Source organism: Felis catus, chromosome D4 (genome assembly GCF_018350175.1).
Source record: "Felis catus isolate Fca126 chromosome D4, F.catus_Fca126_mat1.0, whole genome shotgun sequence".
Classification (NCBI taxonomy): domain Eukaryota; kingdom Metazoa; phylum Chordata; class Mammalia; order Carnivora; family Felidae; genus Felis; species Felis catus.
In genome coordinates this window covers 60,380,340-60,397,164 of record NC_058380.1, presented here as the reverse complement: position 1 = coordinate 60,397,164, position 16,825 = coordinate 60,380,340, and the positions used below count along the sequence as shown (strand labels likewise).

Genomic DNA, 16,825 nt, shown 5'->3' with positions numbered 1-16,825 from the left:
CCAAATGTACTCCAGAGCTGTGCTGTCCAATATGGTAGCCGCTAGCTAGAGTGGCTATTTACATTTAAAGTAATACGAATTACATTAAAAAGTCAGTTCCTCAATCATTAGTCACATATCAAGTGTTCAATAGCCACATGCAACTAGTGGTCACCCTACTGGATAGTACGGAAGAACATTTCCATCACTGCAGAAAGTTCTATTGGACAGCCCACCTTCAGAGCACTCTAGGTGCCAGACCGGGTAAGATATCATTTTAGTGCATTTGTTTTTCCTTTGCTTTCCTCCAAGACCCAGCTCAAATATCAATTCTTTTGGGAATTTGCCCCATGCTTGGTCTGTAACTGTATGCTATAGGCAGCAGAGTATTCCGAGCTGTACAGTTCTTAGTGATAATGCATGAATCCAGATAGGACTTAGCAAGGAGATCTTAGCACAGCTATTTGCCAATCCTTAACCAAAATGTGGCCTTTTTCTATTTGGGGAAAACATCCTCCTTGACAAAGCAATTGGTTTTGGGACTAAGACATGTGGAGCATGAGAGAAGAAGGAAGGAAATACTGGCTCTGTCAGCCAAATCTGCTGACTCCACCTCTGCAGCTTTAAAAATCATTTGTAAAAAAGAGCTTTTGACCTCCTGTCCACAAACATTCCACAGGCCATCTTGACTGGGCAGTCAAGAAGTTGGAAGTCAAGTTGATGCAAGATATCTTGTCATCTTACCTGTGGGCCCTCACTAAAATTTCAGTCTGCCTTCTTTCTCTTTTAATTTCCTGTGCCAGAAGTTCTTAGACCTTATTATTAAGATCTATCAACTCTACCCCCTAAATCTCTCTAGAATCCATCCCCTCCTGCAATACTCTCAGTTAATTTATCTTCCCTCTCTTTCCCCACCCGCCCTTACACTGCGACCTAACTGCTCTAAGAACCTTACCTGACCACGACATTCTCCTCCCTAAAATCCTTCGGTGCTTCCCATGACATCATACAGGCCTGCTGCTTGGGCCCCCACTACCTTTCTGGTTTCAAGTCTTTTCACTCCCTGGAGTGCATCACACCACACACTCCAGCCTCCCTGTTACCCAGAACCAAGCTGTCCTCCCACATCTCTGCCTTTGTACTTGCAGCTCCCGCTGTCTGAAATCCCCACCCCACCCCCTTTCCCCTGGGGAATTTCTACACCCCTGTGAAGGTTCCCTTTAAATCTCTTCTCTTCTGAGAAGTCAACCCAGAGCCCTCAGCCTGACTTAAGAAGTGATCCAGCAGCTATGCCCGAACACCGTCCGGGCTTTGGTCATAACACATCCTGTGTTTGACACTCATGAGTCTGTTTCTCCCACTAAACTGTGAGGTCTTAGGGGAAGGCAGCACGTCTGACTCATCTTGTATCCCCCCACCCCCACCCCGTGGCAAGCACAGGACCTGACTCATAACAAACACTTACTAAATGCCTGTTAAAATGAACAACAGTCTGTGCCATTATGAGGTTCCACTGTGACTGAAAACGGAGGACTAGGAGGAACCTCTCTCTGTGTGGGTTGCTACTGCTGGGCTCATTAAGGTTCACCCATGCTGATAGAGGCCTGTGGACAGGTGGTCCTTGTCAAGAATGTGCGGAGGAGCAAGAAGATGGCTGTTCCTGCCAAAAGCCCCTGTGCATGCTGGCCCTTCCTCTGCAGGCGGCAGGCACTGCATGGGCACAAGCCCATTCCTTGTTTGTCATGAAAAAGCACAGGATCCCTTGGTGAACGCTCTTGTAGGGACCTATCTGTGGGTAACTCCATAAAAAGAACTATGGGCAAGGGTGAGGAACCCTCTCGTAGAATGGAGAGGGATGAAACACTGCTACTCTTGTACAGCATGGGGCATGTCGCTGGTGAGAGAATATAGAGGTAATAGCAACACTCTTTATGTTTTAAAAAGTACACCATACCTTATGGTTACCAAGACACTTCCACTTCTGTTGCCTTCTTTAGCCTGTTATCCATGCTGAGGGGCAGGCAGGAGAGATCTGGGGTTGTTATTTATAGATGCAGAAACTAATAGCCAGAGAGGTCACAGTTTTGAGCAAAAGCCCACAAAAATGAAGTGACTTTCCCAGGGTCATGAAGTAATAATCAGAACTATAACAAATAGGGGTTACTTAAAAAGTCTCTGCTGGGTTTTCTTTAGCAAACTATTTAAAATCAGAAACATTTTCTAGTAAACTGAGTCTGTAGAGGGCTCTCAGGCATCTCTTGGGAAATGTGACCAGATGAAATTAAAGGTTTCTTCCAGCGATGAGATTCTATGAAATTTAGTGTTTACTGTGTCCCAGGTTCATATAACGCCGTAAAGTACAATTAAGAGCTTGCTCGTAATTCCCCAAGTAACTCTCCCTCCTGCCCAGCCTGGCATCCCTGTCTGACTTAAGAAGTCTCACCCCCAGTACTTATTTATTCCACCACCTGGTCATCAATCTCTTCTTTCCACTCCTTCTACTCCCTACAACATGGCAACTCTATTACTTGATCAATGGTTCACTTCCTCTGTCAGCGATAACTGGGATTTAGAGCCAGAGGCATGATTTCTATATAAGACTAGAAAGCAGAACTGTCATCATGTATTATTGAGATCTTAATTTAATTCCCATTAAAGGGGAATTAAATTGCCTGGATTAGTGAAGGTTCACTCTATTCTTTCCTCTCAGAGAGATGACTAAATCCATTTCGGTGCCATATTTGGTTGTGGGATATGGGAATGGATGTTTCCATAAGTCAGAGTAGGTGTGTGGTTTTCTAGAAAGGAAAGTCTGCCTTCACTGGATGGACCGATGAAGTTATTTAAGCTCTGTCTGACAGGATTCTCCCCAGTCTCCTTGCATGAGAATGAAGTATTGTACACCCATCTGAACTGGGTGAAAACAGAAGCTAATAGCAGTTCTGTGGAAATAGATACTCTATTTATCTTCTGATCCAAGAGTCCAGGCTCTATCCACTGCACCACACGCCGTTCAGGGTGGTAGTGGCTCCTTCGAGTTAATGTTTACTGAGAATTGAAGTGCAGTGTCCAATTATAATGATAAAGGCCATATCAATAATAACATATAACCTCCTATTTCTGTTTTCATCATGAAGCCTAAGGCCCTTCAGATAGAAGAATTATGGGCAATTCTGGGTGTTACTGGCAGTCTTTGAGGATGGCTATTCTGTCTGGGTTTGTTTTAATTTCTCTCTTGATTACCAAGAACAATCTTGCACTCACATATAAGAATAAGATGTGCTTCCTGCCGATGGGGGCTTGGGGGATCCACCACCAAGTGCTGGGCCAGGCCTGCCATGTCTCCTGTTGCAGTGGAGTGTCAGACATTGTTATGTGACTCCCACACAGGTGTCTATCATGGCTGAGCAGGGCTGGCTTCCTTAAAATGAGATGAGTGTACTAACAATAAAGAGTGGCAATACAACACATAAAGAAGCACAAAGGAAGTCTTCATCCTCACGTTGAACTTGCCCAGGATATATGCTGATAAAATCAGATCTGAGCATATCCTGAACTCCATCTGTTAAAGGCGTTCACAGCCACTTAGGAGAATGCCAGGCAAGAAAGACCTGGCAATACATTTTCTGCCTTCCAAAGTAACTCCTTCTTTTCCTTCCCCAACCTGGCTAAAATACAACCAAAGTGACACACACACACACACACACACACATACACACAACACACACACGTGTATGTGCACACACACACATACACAAAAGGCAAAACAAAAAACCCCAAACACAAAAAACCTAACATTTGTTGAGCAGATTGTGACAGAATATCAATTAGCCAAGTGTTTGGTATGCAAACATCCCCAGTGCTCACTCACCCAGAGGAGGACTTGGAGGGAGGGGAAAAGAGAGTGTCAAGAGAATGAGGGAGCCAGGCAGGCTCCGCCAGGGAAAGTGCTGGAGCCAAAGCTCTGACTTAATTGGCAGGTGAGAATGGTGCAGTTGCCATCTCTGTCCACCTAGTGGCAGCACCTCTAGCCAAAGTCACCTCTACCTCAATCGATTCCGGTGATGACTACTGGAGGCTTACCTGTGCTAGGCCCTCTGGCAGGCACTGGAGGTGGGACCATTTGGAAGGTTGCAATTCATCACCAGTGGTCCCTTTTAGGTAGGGACTCATCTAGGTTATTCCAACTCTAAACTCCAAGTCTAGGGGATAGAATCTACTGGAAGCAGGGAGTTGAAATTTCCAAATAAATGGAACTAAAGCATCAAGTTAGCTTCCAGTATGTATTCTATGCCAGAGTAGCTAAAACTCAAGAGGATGAAGAAATAGCAAAAATAGGAGAGGCTACTGTTCAACTAGAGACACCAACAAAAGTAGCCGATACGAATAATAGTGGGTCAGTAGCAGGCCAGGGAGTGAGGTGAGTCTTGCTCTCTTCCTTCGGAGTTATAAACCAGCCACTGCAAAGGGAAGTTTCACTTTAGGATAGATTTGGACATAATCTAGAAGTTCCATGAAATGAAAAGAGTTCACTGATTAATTACACAGGCCAGCATTTCCCAAGATGTGGTATACATTCCACTGGGGAAGTGCAGATAATTTAGATGAAACATCTTTTATTTTAATAGTTTGGTATTTATTTTAATGTGCCTTAGATGAAATATAATTTATTATGCCACAAGCCTGTGATTGGTTTTCTGTTCATAATGGTGATATAAAATTTCCATTTGATATTTTTTAGTAAAAATGAGTGTATCTGAAGAAAAATTTTAAGTAAGTAATAATATAGAGGACATTATTACAAGAATGTGGCAAAAGTCACAAATAGGGAATGCCAACAATTGTAAAGTTTGGGAAATACTCATTAAGCCAGGGAATTAAATAGACTGATTTATCGACAGGAGAGTTTAGAATACCAGACAAGTGAAGGGAAAACGGTAGAACTCTTGAAGGATCCAGATTCCAGTTCCAACCGTCACTAAGCCTGTGTGACATAGGCCTCCCTCTGGATCTCCATTTCCTTATCCAGAAAATGACTCTATTGTTTTGCTCAGCCTTATTATCTAGCTGTTCTATTTCGCTTACTACTAGCGAGATTATGAACAATCATAATTAACAGCCAGAGCATTAAGGTTGGCTGTGAGCTGAATGCTTTCCATAATTCATCATTTAAAATGTCCATAATAGTCATGAGAGGTAGGTGTTATGATGCCCATTCCACGTATGAGGGGATTGAAGCTGGAAGATTTTAAGTAACTTTCCCAAGGTTGTACACAACTTGATTGGAATGAACATAGATCAGACTCCAGAGCCTGTGGTTGTGGCTCCTAGCCTTGCTGTGTCACAATAGTTAATTTCTATTCACTCTTCAAAACTAAGCTCAAGGTCATCAATTCCAGGAAGACTTCTTTGGCCCTCTCTCTCCATCATGGCTAGTGTTCCTCATCTGTGTTCCCTTACTTTTCTGTGTATGCTGTTTTTTTCGATTTGCCTTTGTAGGAGAGCCTGGGTGCTCAGTCGGTTGAGCATCCGACTTCAGCTCAGGTCATGATCTCACAGTCTGTCAGTTTGAGCCCCACATTGGGCTCTGTGCTGACAGCTCAGAGCCTGGAGCCTGCTTTGGATTCTGTGCCTCCCTCTCTCTGCCCCTCCCCTGCTCATGCTCTGTCTATCTCTCTCTCTGTCAAAAATAAATAAACATTAAAAAAATTTTAGATTTGCCTCTGTATCCCTGACACCCTGCATTGTTTGGGGCAGAATAGATAGTCAACAAATGGCAAAAAGAGGGAAAGCATGAGGGAGAGGGAAAAGGGGAAGACAGAAGAGAGAGGGGATTGGAAAAGAAAATAATATATATTGCTACTTTATTTTATTAAATGTGAAAGAAGTAAAATTGAGAGGTAGGAGAGCAAGAGGGTTAAATGTATGGTCTCCTAGATCCTACCCACCCAGCTGTGCCACTTACTAGGTGGGTGACTTATGGCACAGGGTCAATGCCTGTGCTTCAGTTTCTTCATCTATAAAACAAGGATATCAATAGTTACTTACCTTAAAGGATGTTGTAGAGACTAAATTAATTATATATGAAGTGCTTAAAATGGTGCTTGGGATATAGTAAGCAAGTGTTCAATAAACATTGGCTATTATTATTATTATTACTATTATTATTGTGAAATGAATTATAAAGTGAAAGAAATCCCACAATACCATCACACACGTACAAAACCTCTTCATTTCCCCAATTCTACTTGTTGACCAGTACAAATTCATACCATGGCAGTTCTGAGTAAGAATTACAGCCGTAGGGTACACGATATAATATCCTTATCTTTCCACTTCTGTGGCAGTAGAATTAGCACTCCTTTTCTACTCTCAGAACATTTGGAAATATCAATATTAAAATTACCACACTGTATTATAATTCAGATTTACTTGTTGTCTCTCGTCCTCAATCAGACTGAGTTTCTTGAGGGAAAGGACTTTTGTTTCATTCTTCTCTATGTCACCAATTCTTAGTGAAGAGGCTGGCAATAAATGTCCATTATCTGTTTGCTGAATGAATATTGTAGCAAAGATGTATACATGTGAACAACAAAATTAAAAATATTATGTGATATTTCTCATACAAAAGTTCAAATCAAGTGTGATTATAGCTCAGAAAGGAGAGATCACTTCTAGGTAGGAAAAGGTCGTAGAACAGAATGGTGAAATCTGAACTTTACAGACAGCCTACCTTGGTTTTGAGCCCCAACTCTGGCATTTATGAGCTTACTTGATCTTGGGATATAACCTAATCTCTTCAAACCACTAATGTCCTTACCAGTGAAATGGGGATACTATGAGTTGGACAAATGAAATGAGATAATATATGTAAAATTTCAGGTACCTATTATAAAGTGACTAACATATCATCATCACCATCATCATCAAAGGCTTTGTGATGGAGGCACTCAGTACCTGGCATCAAAGTCTTTGTGATGGAGGCACTCAGGATCTGGATGGACAGACACAGGGAGGAGCACTGAACAGTCAGGAGGTGTGAATAAAGGTACTGTGGGTGTTAGAACGAGCCACAGCCAAACAGGGAGGGCAAAGCACTGTTTAATCAGAACAGTGGGGGGGTATTTTCAGGAAAGGAATGGGAGGGAAGGTTGGGAAGTTGGTTTTAAAGGCCAGGCTGAAAAATTGAGTCTTTATCTTGCAAGTATTACTGACACTTTACAGTATGCTACAAAGAGTAGAACCGAGTACCAAGTGAGCCAGTACTGAGTCAGCCATAGGGGGAATGTTCTGGCTGTTAGTGGAGGACAGTCTGGGGAAGGTGAGGGAAAATGGAAGCAGATAAACCATTTAGGAAGCTTTTCCAGTACTTCCAATGAGAAGTTGAGGTTCCCCTCTGGGATGGTGGCATGGGGAAGGATAAAAGGGAATGAACATGTGGGACACTGGGAAGACGAAATTCACTGAACTGTGCCCAGCTGGAGGCTGTGTCCAGTGAGGAGGCAGAGGCCAAGACAATTGTGAAGGTTTACAGCTGGATGACCAGGAACGTGGCGCCACTACCCTAGCAGAAAGAAACCAGAGGAGACTGGTCTTACGGGGAGGATAAATTTGCTTTTCGCTATGCTAAGTTTGAGGTGCAGTGGGATATTCCATAATGAATGGTATCCAAGAACACGTGAGCTTAGAACTCAGACTGATATTTATTTAGAAGATATCTGTACAGAGATAATAGCTAAAGGGATACGGTTGGATCAACCATCTAAGAAGGGTGGGAGTATACAGAGAAAAGATCAGGGAGTCATCCTTGGGAAATACCTCCTACATCTAGGGATGTGAAAGAGAAGCCTGGGAGCAAGGATGAGGAAGAGGGAGAAAGGGGAAGAAAGCACCGTCACAGATGCCAAGGGCAGGGCAGGTTTCCAGGAGAGTGCAAGTGCCAGGAGGAATCACGAGCTATAGGAGGTCAGAGAGAACTGTGGAGGGGCCACTAGGAAGTCACTGATGAGGCATGAGAGAACAATATGTGGAAAGAAAAACTAGACTGCAAGTGTGAAGGAATCTAGGATGTATGGGGGCAGGGGGAAGAGGTCAAGCTAGTATAGTATGAGTTTGGGAAGTTGGGGAAAGAAAGGATAGAGATGGAATGGGGGCTCAAGGTGGGAGCAGAATTGTTCTTCCCCACATAAACCACCACTCACAGCTAATCCAGAGATGCTTATTTGTCTGTACATTTAGAAATAGAAAGAAGCCTTGGGGGAGGATGCCAGAGGAGGAACTTTGGAACAAACTGAATTGAAAGTCAGGTTACCGCCATTCTAAAGTCATAGACCGTGTTATCACTGTGAGTACAGCAGCATCTGTTTTAGCAGAGACAGAACTCATTTATCATGCATCAACAGACTGTGAGAGAAGGAAACCAGAAACTCTCCCTCCCCACTTAGGAAAACAAAGCTTGATCCACACTCTTTGAAAAGAATTCAAAAGCTTTGGAAAAGGATTTTAGCAAGGAAGGAACGCTAAGAGAAATAAATGCACAATATCTTCCCTTCCTTCATTTGTCTACCCAACCGCACTCTAGGAAAATGCCTAGGTGCACCATTAGAACACTCCAATAATACTATGCACACCACCCAAGTTTATAGCACTCTGATCTACACAGTGTTTTTCATTTTACAAGAAGCTCTCACGATCACTTTCATCCTCACAGAATCCCTGTGAGGTTTTACTTTTTTTGTCTTACAAGTAAAGAAACCGAGGGTTAGAAAGAACTGAGCGATTTCCACCCCTACCCCCTAATTACACAGCCAGGAAATGGTACAGCTACATACCCTTTGCTCTTTCTTGTACACATTCTCAAATACCACTCACATGGTTCTCACAGCCTGATGTTCTAGGTGTGGTATGACAAACCAAAGTGTAGCAGGACTCTGATCTACCCCTGGTGTGGGGGCTTTATAATTACATCAGTATAGCCTAAAACTACATGAGCTTTGGAGCACTTTTATCAGATCACGTTTTTGACTAGATAGTATCCCGTGCTCCCCTCTCATCCCCATCATCAGAGCCCCGGGGCAGAAGTTCTTAGCAATGTTTCCTTCCTCCCACACCTTCCCAGTTCAATCAGCCCTCTGAAATGCATGAACAAGGCCTCAATATTTAAACTTGTTCCAGGGGTGCCTGGGTGACTCAGTGGATAAGCATCCAACTTTTGATGTTGGCTCGGTCATGATCTCACAGTTCATGAGTCGGAGCCCTGAGTCAGTTGGGCTTTTTACACTGGAGGCACAGAGATTCTCTGCTTGGGATTCTTTCTCTCTCTCCCTTTCTCTCTTCCCAGTCTCTAATTGTGCGCTCTCTCTCTCTCTCTCTCTCTCTCTCTCTCTCTCTCTCTCTCTCAAAATAAACATTAAAACACACACACACACACACACACACACACACACACACACACACACACAAAATAAACTTGCTCCAGAGTTAGGAGGCAGGAAAGCAATTCTCTCCCTCAATACCTGGTTTGATCTTGTGGGAAGAAGGCTGGACCAGGAGGCGGAAGGCCCAGGTTCCACACTTACACTGCCAGTCTAGCTCTGTGACCTTAAATCACTCAATACTTAGCACCAGTGTCTTGATCTGAAACATGAAGATCTGTTTTACGTCTGCCACAAGGATCTGGCGAAACACTTGTGAAATAGGGCCCTGTGTGGAGTTTAATTTTCTGCTGTAGCTGACTTGACTTTCTTAATTTTTGAAAGAGAAGCTGTGCATCTTCATTGTGCACTGGACCCTGCAAATTAGGTAGCTGGTCCTGCCTGTATGACCTTGACCAAGTAACAACCTCTCTGGGCTCCACAGTCTGTAATTGATTGAATTGAACTGTTAGGAAAGAGACAACCCTCAACCCTTCTTCTACTCTACTCGTTAGCAAAATTCACCACAATTGATCACCCCCTTCTTGAAATGTTTTTTTCCCTGTGGCTTCTGGGATACTTTACTTTTCCAGTTTTCCTCTGCTTCTCTGGCTGCTCCTTCCCTGTTTTCTCCCTAATCTGTTAACATGTCCCAAACTAAACTCCAATCATCTTCAAGCTTGCTCCTCCCAGCCTTCCTCATATATTCGTGGTAACTCCGTCTTCCAGCTGCTCAGACCAAAACTCTTAGTCTTTGACTGTCTCTCACTCCACCTCCAATTTAGAAGCTACTCTAGAATCTGATCACTTCTTCACCACTCCCATCACAGTGCAAGGCTTCATCACCACTCACTGGGATGACTGCAAGACCCTTTTAACTGGTCTCCCTGCTTCCACCTCCTTTCCTGCTGCTAAGAGTCTGTTCGCCACACAGTAGTCAGAATAATCCTTAAAAAATATAAATCAGATCATATCACTCTTCTCTTCAAAACCATCCCATGACTATCCATCTCAATCAGAGTAGAAATCCCTACATGGTGCAACAAACTTACCTCTCTGAACCTACTCCCTACCACCACCGACCATTTGCTGGTGTCCCTTTGCCTAGAATGCCCTCCCAGCTATCAGCCTGGCTGGCCCCTCACCTCTGTCAATTCTGTTCAACTGTCACCCTTTCTGTTAAGCCCTCCCTAATCACCCTATTTATTTATTTAGTTAGTTAGTTAGTTAGTTTAAAGTTTATTTATTTGAGAGAGAGAGGGCAGGGCGGGGAGAGGCAGAGAGAGAGAGAGGGAAAGAGCGAATCCTGAGCAGGCTCCTCACTGTCAGCACAGAGCCCGACACGAGGCTCGGACTCATGAACCGAACCATGAGATCATGACCTGAGCCAAAATCAAGAGTCAGATGCTTAACTGACTGAGCCACCTAAGCACCCCTCACCCTATTTCAATAGCAACCAGCATCAACTTCCCCCCTAATTCCTCAGCCTGCTGTTCCCTGCTCAGTTTTCTCCAAAACACTTATCACCATCTGATATATTATATATGTACATATTTTAAATTTGCTTAGTGGTTATCTCTCCCCACTAGACTGTGGGCTCTGTAAGGGCAGGAACTTTTGTCTTTTAGCTGCCATATCTCCAGTACATAGGACAGTGCCAGTGAATGACAGTAGGCAGAGTTCCAGAACAGATGATGGGATTACTATTATTAAGTCACAGCCACGTCAAGTCCTCTGAGTGTATAAAGTGCCTTCACAGGCTTCCTGCCCTGCATACAAGAGTGTGGACATTTATGGGGAACCACTGTGGCAGCCTCCCACTGGATTAAACTGTGGGGATGGAAAGGTGAATCAGGAGAGGTAACTACCCCCTAAGAGTTTGTGGCTTAGAAAGAGGTTTTGTGTATATATGCAAATAACTCTAGAACAAGGCAGCATTTGTTTAAAAATATCCACCCTTTAATTTAATGGCTAACATCTCACATTCTGGTAATGACTCCAGAGTTTTCCATAGGGAGAAGGGACAATGAACTATGGCTTGTGAACTTACTATATGGCTACTTCTGTGTCCCAAACAAGTTCCTGCTCTGGCCTGCTTATCACATCAAAGACACCTTGCCTGGCTTCCAATCTACTTTGCTTTGAAGTCTTTCCACTGGCCTCCTCCACCCAAAATTGGCTCTATTTACTGTTAACTCAAGTTCCCACCCTCTTATAGTCCCTCCACACTCTGCTCCCAGATACAGGGAACAGGCAGGGGTGAAATCAACTTAGGAAGGTTGCAACACGGTAGACAGTCTATTAGCTCTTTGCAATCAAGATGTGGATATATATACCTCAAGTGTACGGTGTACACAATCCAGGAACTACATCTGTGAGTCTTTGCATCCTGACATTGTTGCTCAACATGTGCACAATATGAGGCGTTCCCTAAGGTTTGCTGAATCATTGAACTGAATGTAATAAGCCCTGAGTAAGGATAAATGTTTTTAATTTTTTAAATCTTTATTTATTTTTGAGAGAGAGAGAGAGAGAGAGAGAGAGAGAGCGAGCAGGAGAAGGGCAGAGAAAGAGGGAGACCCAGAATCTGAAGCAGGTTCCAGGCTCTGAGCTGTCAACACAGAGTCCGGAGTGGGGTTTGAACTCACGGACTGTGAGATCATGACCTGAGTCAAAGTCGGGTGCTTAACCAACTGAGCCACCCAGACGCCCCAAGAGTAAAGATAATTCTAATTAAGAAGTACTTCTGCATCTTCTGTAAGGTATCCCAGAGATAGTTTATAAGGTTATTTTATTGAGGTATCATAAGAAGCAACCTGTAAGAATGAAAGCATCTCAAATACAGGGATCAATACTTAAAATGCCAGTTTAGGGGCGCCTGGATGGCTTAGTTAAGCATCTGACTTTGGCTGAGGTCATGATCTCTCAGTTGGTGCCTTTGAGCCCCGCATCAGGCTCTGTGCTGACAGCTTGGAGCCTGGAGCCTGTTTCAGATTCTGTGTCTCCCTCTCTCTGCTCCTCCCCTGCTCTCTCTCTCTCTCAAAAATAAATAAACATTAAAAAAAATTTAATGCCAGTTTAAATGATAAAACACTACTATTTTATAATTTTCAAAATTACTTTAATTTGTATTTGATTTCTTTAAACCCTGTATCTGAAAATCCAAAAGTTATGGAGAGACGAATTACAGACAACACCTTCCATTCCCTCTAGGAATCCTTTGAATAGAGACTCCCTGAGGTTATCAGAGATTTTAGATCTTTTCTTATGGGAAAGGCTGGAGAACTGAGAAACTCAAAGTGTTAGGATATGGTGACTGAAAACCACATTAAGTTTGAGTGCTGGGTACGTGGGTGTTTGTTATATAATTCTCAATACTTAACAGTGTGTTTGAAAAGCTCACTTCTCTCATACGTTCACACTACACATACATTTTCATACCCAGCCAAGATCAAACCTGAAAAGATGGCCTGTCTTATAATCAGTGAGAGGTGCTGTCAGCACAATGTAAGACAATTTGGGGCAGGCAAATCATTCCTCTCCTTGACTCTCAATTTATCTATATATAAAGTGGGGGGAAGGAACTAGATGGTTTTGGGCCCCTTCCACTTCTTTTTTTAATGTTTATTTTTGAGAGAGAGAGAGAGAGAGAGACAGGGTGAGCAGGGGAGGGGCAGGGAGAGGGAGACACAGAATCCAAAGCAGGCTTCAGGTTCTGAGCTGTCAGCACAGAGCCTGACGCCAGGCTCGAACTCACGAACCGTGAGATCCTGACCTGAGCTGAAGTTGGATGCTCAACCGACTGAGCCACAGGTGCCCCGAGGGCCCTTTCACTTCTAATGCCTTAAGAGTCTAGAGAAGTAGGGGGCACATATTCACTTTTTAAAGTTTTTCTCTTTATAAAGGATTCTTTTCAGATTTCCTGAGTTTCTTTAGCACATTTAAAACTATGACTTGGTTTAGCAAAATCTGGTTACTGTATTTTATTATTAATAAAAGCAGCTAATACTTGTTAAGCAAGTTCAATATTCCAGGCATATATAAAATGTTTTATACAGACCATTTGATTTAATCACCCCAACAACACCACAAGATAGATACCAATACTGTCCCCATGCTGTAGATTGGTAAAGTGGCCCCTAGACTATCTAACTTGCCGAACTAAGCAACTTTGGAATTCAAACTCTCTTCAATCCAATCTATGACTCTAGAATACTGCTGCTCCTGCATCTCTCAGAAAGGCTGCTCATAGCAGGGTGTGTTCAGTGGTCCTTCCCTACTTGAACAGCCATAGTCCTCTGTGCTTCCTTACCTTCTCAAATGGGGTAACCAACTGGGGATGGGGTAATTCCTTTGGTTTCAACTTAATTTCTGTGACATAACATGGTCATATTTTCATTAAGAAATTCTTTTTGCCCTTCCCTGGATGAGTAACAGTGGATTTCACTAGTCATCTTGAGGCACTTGTGAATGATCAGGTGAGCAGAAAAGGGTTCAAATTTGCTTTGAATTCCTAATTTGGTTCCTTGGGTCTATTATCTAAATTTCACAGCATATACACGTGTGAAATTTATTTTGCAACAGATTAAGGTAATAGTGCCACATGCAGGAAAATAACGTAAGGTTAATTTCATAGCTTCATAATTTTCACATTCATGATTTTCACTTTTTCGCAAGAACTCTGTGAGGTGGGCAAGTCAGGAATTATTTACCTACTTTGCAAATGAGGAAAGAGCCACAGAATGGGGAGGTGACTTATTCTAGGACATGGAATGGTTAGGTCTTACAGCTAGGGCACTTTCTACACTATGCCATTTCCATCTGGAAAAAGGACCATCAGACTCAGGCACTTCTTGGCAGACAGAAATAAATGACTGCTGTACCGGAGGCTGCACGATGCCAGGCTGTGGCCGTGGGGCTCCCTGTATAACTAGCAACTATACTACAGGATGAAGATAGTAGGACCAACCATGCCCCTACTCACACCTGTGCAGTGTGATAAAGAAAGTAGAAGTAGTCAGCAGCTGTGGTCCAACCAGATAAAACTTTTAGGCGGGAAGTAAAGTGACAAACTCGTGTGTGCGTGTGTGTGTGTTTTAACTGTTAGTTGCTTTGATATTTTTAAAAAGGCTGTTTGTGGAAGTCAGACCACATAGCAGGAAGAGTTAACAGCAAGATGGATTTGGGAAAGGACCAATCTCGCTCGACGCTCCCTCAGACACCTGGTCCTCATCAAGAAGAGAACCATGTTCCAGGTAATGAAAGAGATCTTAAGAGGTCTCTGCTGGCCACTAAGATGTCTTAGTGACAGTTGGGAAGAACTGGGCTGTGATTATTTTCCTAATTTTTATGGATCTGGCCCCCAAAAAGCACATAATTGAGTATGTTCATATAACCTTAGATGGGAAGGATTGGGGCTGTATAACCTTCTGAGGTGACTTCTAATACATTAAGATTCTAATAAGCAGAGAAACACAAGGACATAATAAATTCTTGATAATATATTTAAGTGAAAGATAATGTTAAAATACCCAGTACTGAACGGTTGAGGTAAAACAACCATTATACCCCTATACTTCTATGGTAGGGTAAATTTGGTATAATTTTTTGGAAAGAGATCTGGTCTACCTATTGTCAGATCTTTAATAGTGCTTATTCTCTTGACTTCCTAATCTTAGTTTTGGGTCTATCCTAAAGCAGCCTTTCTCAAAATGTTTTGCAGAACCCTAGGTCTTGAGACAGTTCTTAAATTTTTTTGTGCCATGGATCCCTTTGGCACTCTGAGGAACCTATAGATACCTTTTTATAATAAATATTTAAAATATATAAAATTAATAGATAAAATCCCAAAGGAAGCAATTGTAAGATACAGCTATTAAAATGAAAAACTGTGATACAGTAATATATATGTTTATTTATAGACACATTACATAACAAGATTATAGTAATGGTGAATCTAACAGCATTGTATCAAATCAAATATATCATCTCAAATAAATTGTGTTTTTAGGTGTCTGCAACAACTGTAATGTGATGTGGAAAAAATCTGTGATTTCTTTCGGTGACAAAGTCACTTACTGCACAAAAATTTCTGTGGTTTGTCACCTACATTCATAATTGAAGGAAATGGTAAATTAATTAGACATCGATAAAAATAGACATATAATATCCCCCAAATCCAAATTTATCATTAAGAACTTCTGTCTTAAGAACAAAAGCTGCTATGGCCCAAGGAGCATGCTCTGTCTTTTGGGGCCCTCCATGCAAGTTTGTCATCACTTTACAGGCTCTAAGAAGACCCATTAACTTTTCACAAACTCAGATGGCAACAGAACCTTTCTTTTGACAATAACTTCCCAAAGAGCTTGGAGAGACATCATCCTAAGGAAAAAACTCAAAAGGAAAAAAACTGTATGCATGAATATTATTATAGTTTGAGCTACCGTGACAAAAAAAACCCAACAGCCCATAAAATTGGCAACAACCAATACATGTGGAATGACTGGGCAAGTGGGAATACATCAACTTGCTTAAAGTTATAATTATGAGGACTATGCCATAGAAAATATTTCTGACATGATGTTAGGTTAATAAATGATAGAATTATGGTATGCTATCATTACAACTTTGTGTAATATGGAGACTAGATGGATATGAGAAATAAAATGAAAACAGGTTATAATGTTAAGGATGGCAGAACACGGCTGATTTTTTTCTTTTATGTTTGTGCAATATGTAAAATTATTTTGAAGAAACTAATGGGTTGATAGAACACATATGTATAAAAACTGACCCTTTCATTTAAAAATGCTTACTGAGCGTTTGCTCCTAGGCATTCTTTGGAGGCATAAGGATGAATAAAATGTGGTCCTTGTCCTTCAAAAGCAAGGAGAAGAACAGACACCCAGGATGGGGTGGGGGGGGGGTCTCCACCTTGCCATAGGACTCTTGCTGATAAATGCCACAATTGATCACTATCTCCTATAACTTCCATCTTGATCCTACAGAAATCATTGGAACTTGGAATCTGCGAAACAGAGAACAACTCAGGAAAAGAAAAGAGGAAGCACAAGAGAAGCAAACTTCACAATGGCAATTTGGGTATGGTATCATTGCAGGGAAAGAGGAATGGCTATTTGTCAAGTATATGCTATGGGTCAAGTAGTGCTGAGTGCTTTTACACACTATATTTTATCCAACAATTCCATGAATCAGAGGCTGGTATTCCTATTATACAAAAAGAAAAAAAAAGAAGCCAAATCTCCAAAAGGTTCAATCTCTTGCCTAAAATCACACAGCTAGTGAAGTGGTGGGAATAGAATTTTATCCCTGTTCTTTTTAAATTAAAGCGCCAGGCAGTTGAATTCCATTGTAGAGAGGCCTGGTGTTCTTTCTACTACTCTGGTAATATAAACATAGAAGCATCTTGTCGG

The 16,825-nt window shown here is 42.1% G+C and overlaps 1 protein-coding gene and 1 long non-coding RNA gene across 6 annotated transcripts in view; one reads left to right on the top strand and one right to left on the bottom strand.

The window, feature by feature from the left end:
• Positions 1-16,825, bottom strand: part of LOC111557512 — a 36,396-nt gene that overhangs the window by 5,995 nt on the left and 13,576 nt on the right. The gene's annotated exons all lie outside the window — the stretch shown is intronic.
• The window catches only part of HEMGN (hemogen), a 45,739-nt gene that overhangs the window by 20,263 nt on the left and 8,651 nt on the right, over positions 1-16,825 (top strand). The window contains exons 1-4 of one of the 5 annotated variants that reach the window (XM_045043025.1): positions 6,995-7,027; positions 8,218-8,323; positions 14,522-14,647; positions 16,400-16,493. In XM_045043025.1, the coding sequence (XP_044898960.1) occupies positions 14,569-14,647; positions 16,400-16,493 (173 nt within the window). In that variant the 5' untranslated portion in view covers positions 6,995-7,027; positions 8,218-8,323; positions 14,522-14,568. Of the gene's footprint in view, positions 1-6,861; positions 7,028-8,217; positions 8,324-11,115; positions 11,253-14,521; positions 14,648-16,399; positions 16,494-16,825 lie in introns of those variants that run through there. The other 4 variants (XM_045043026.1, XM_019816218.3, XM_019816217.3 and 1 more) reach the window with 4 other exon arrangements.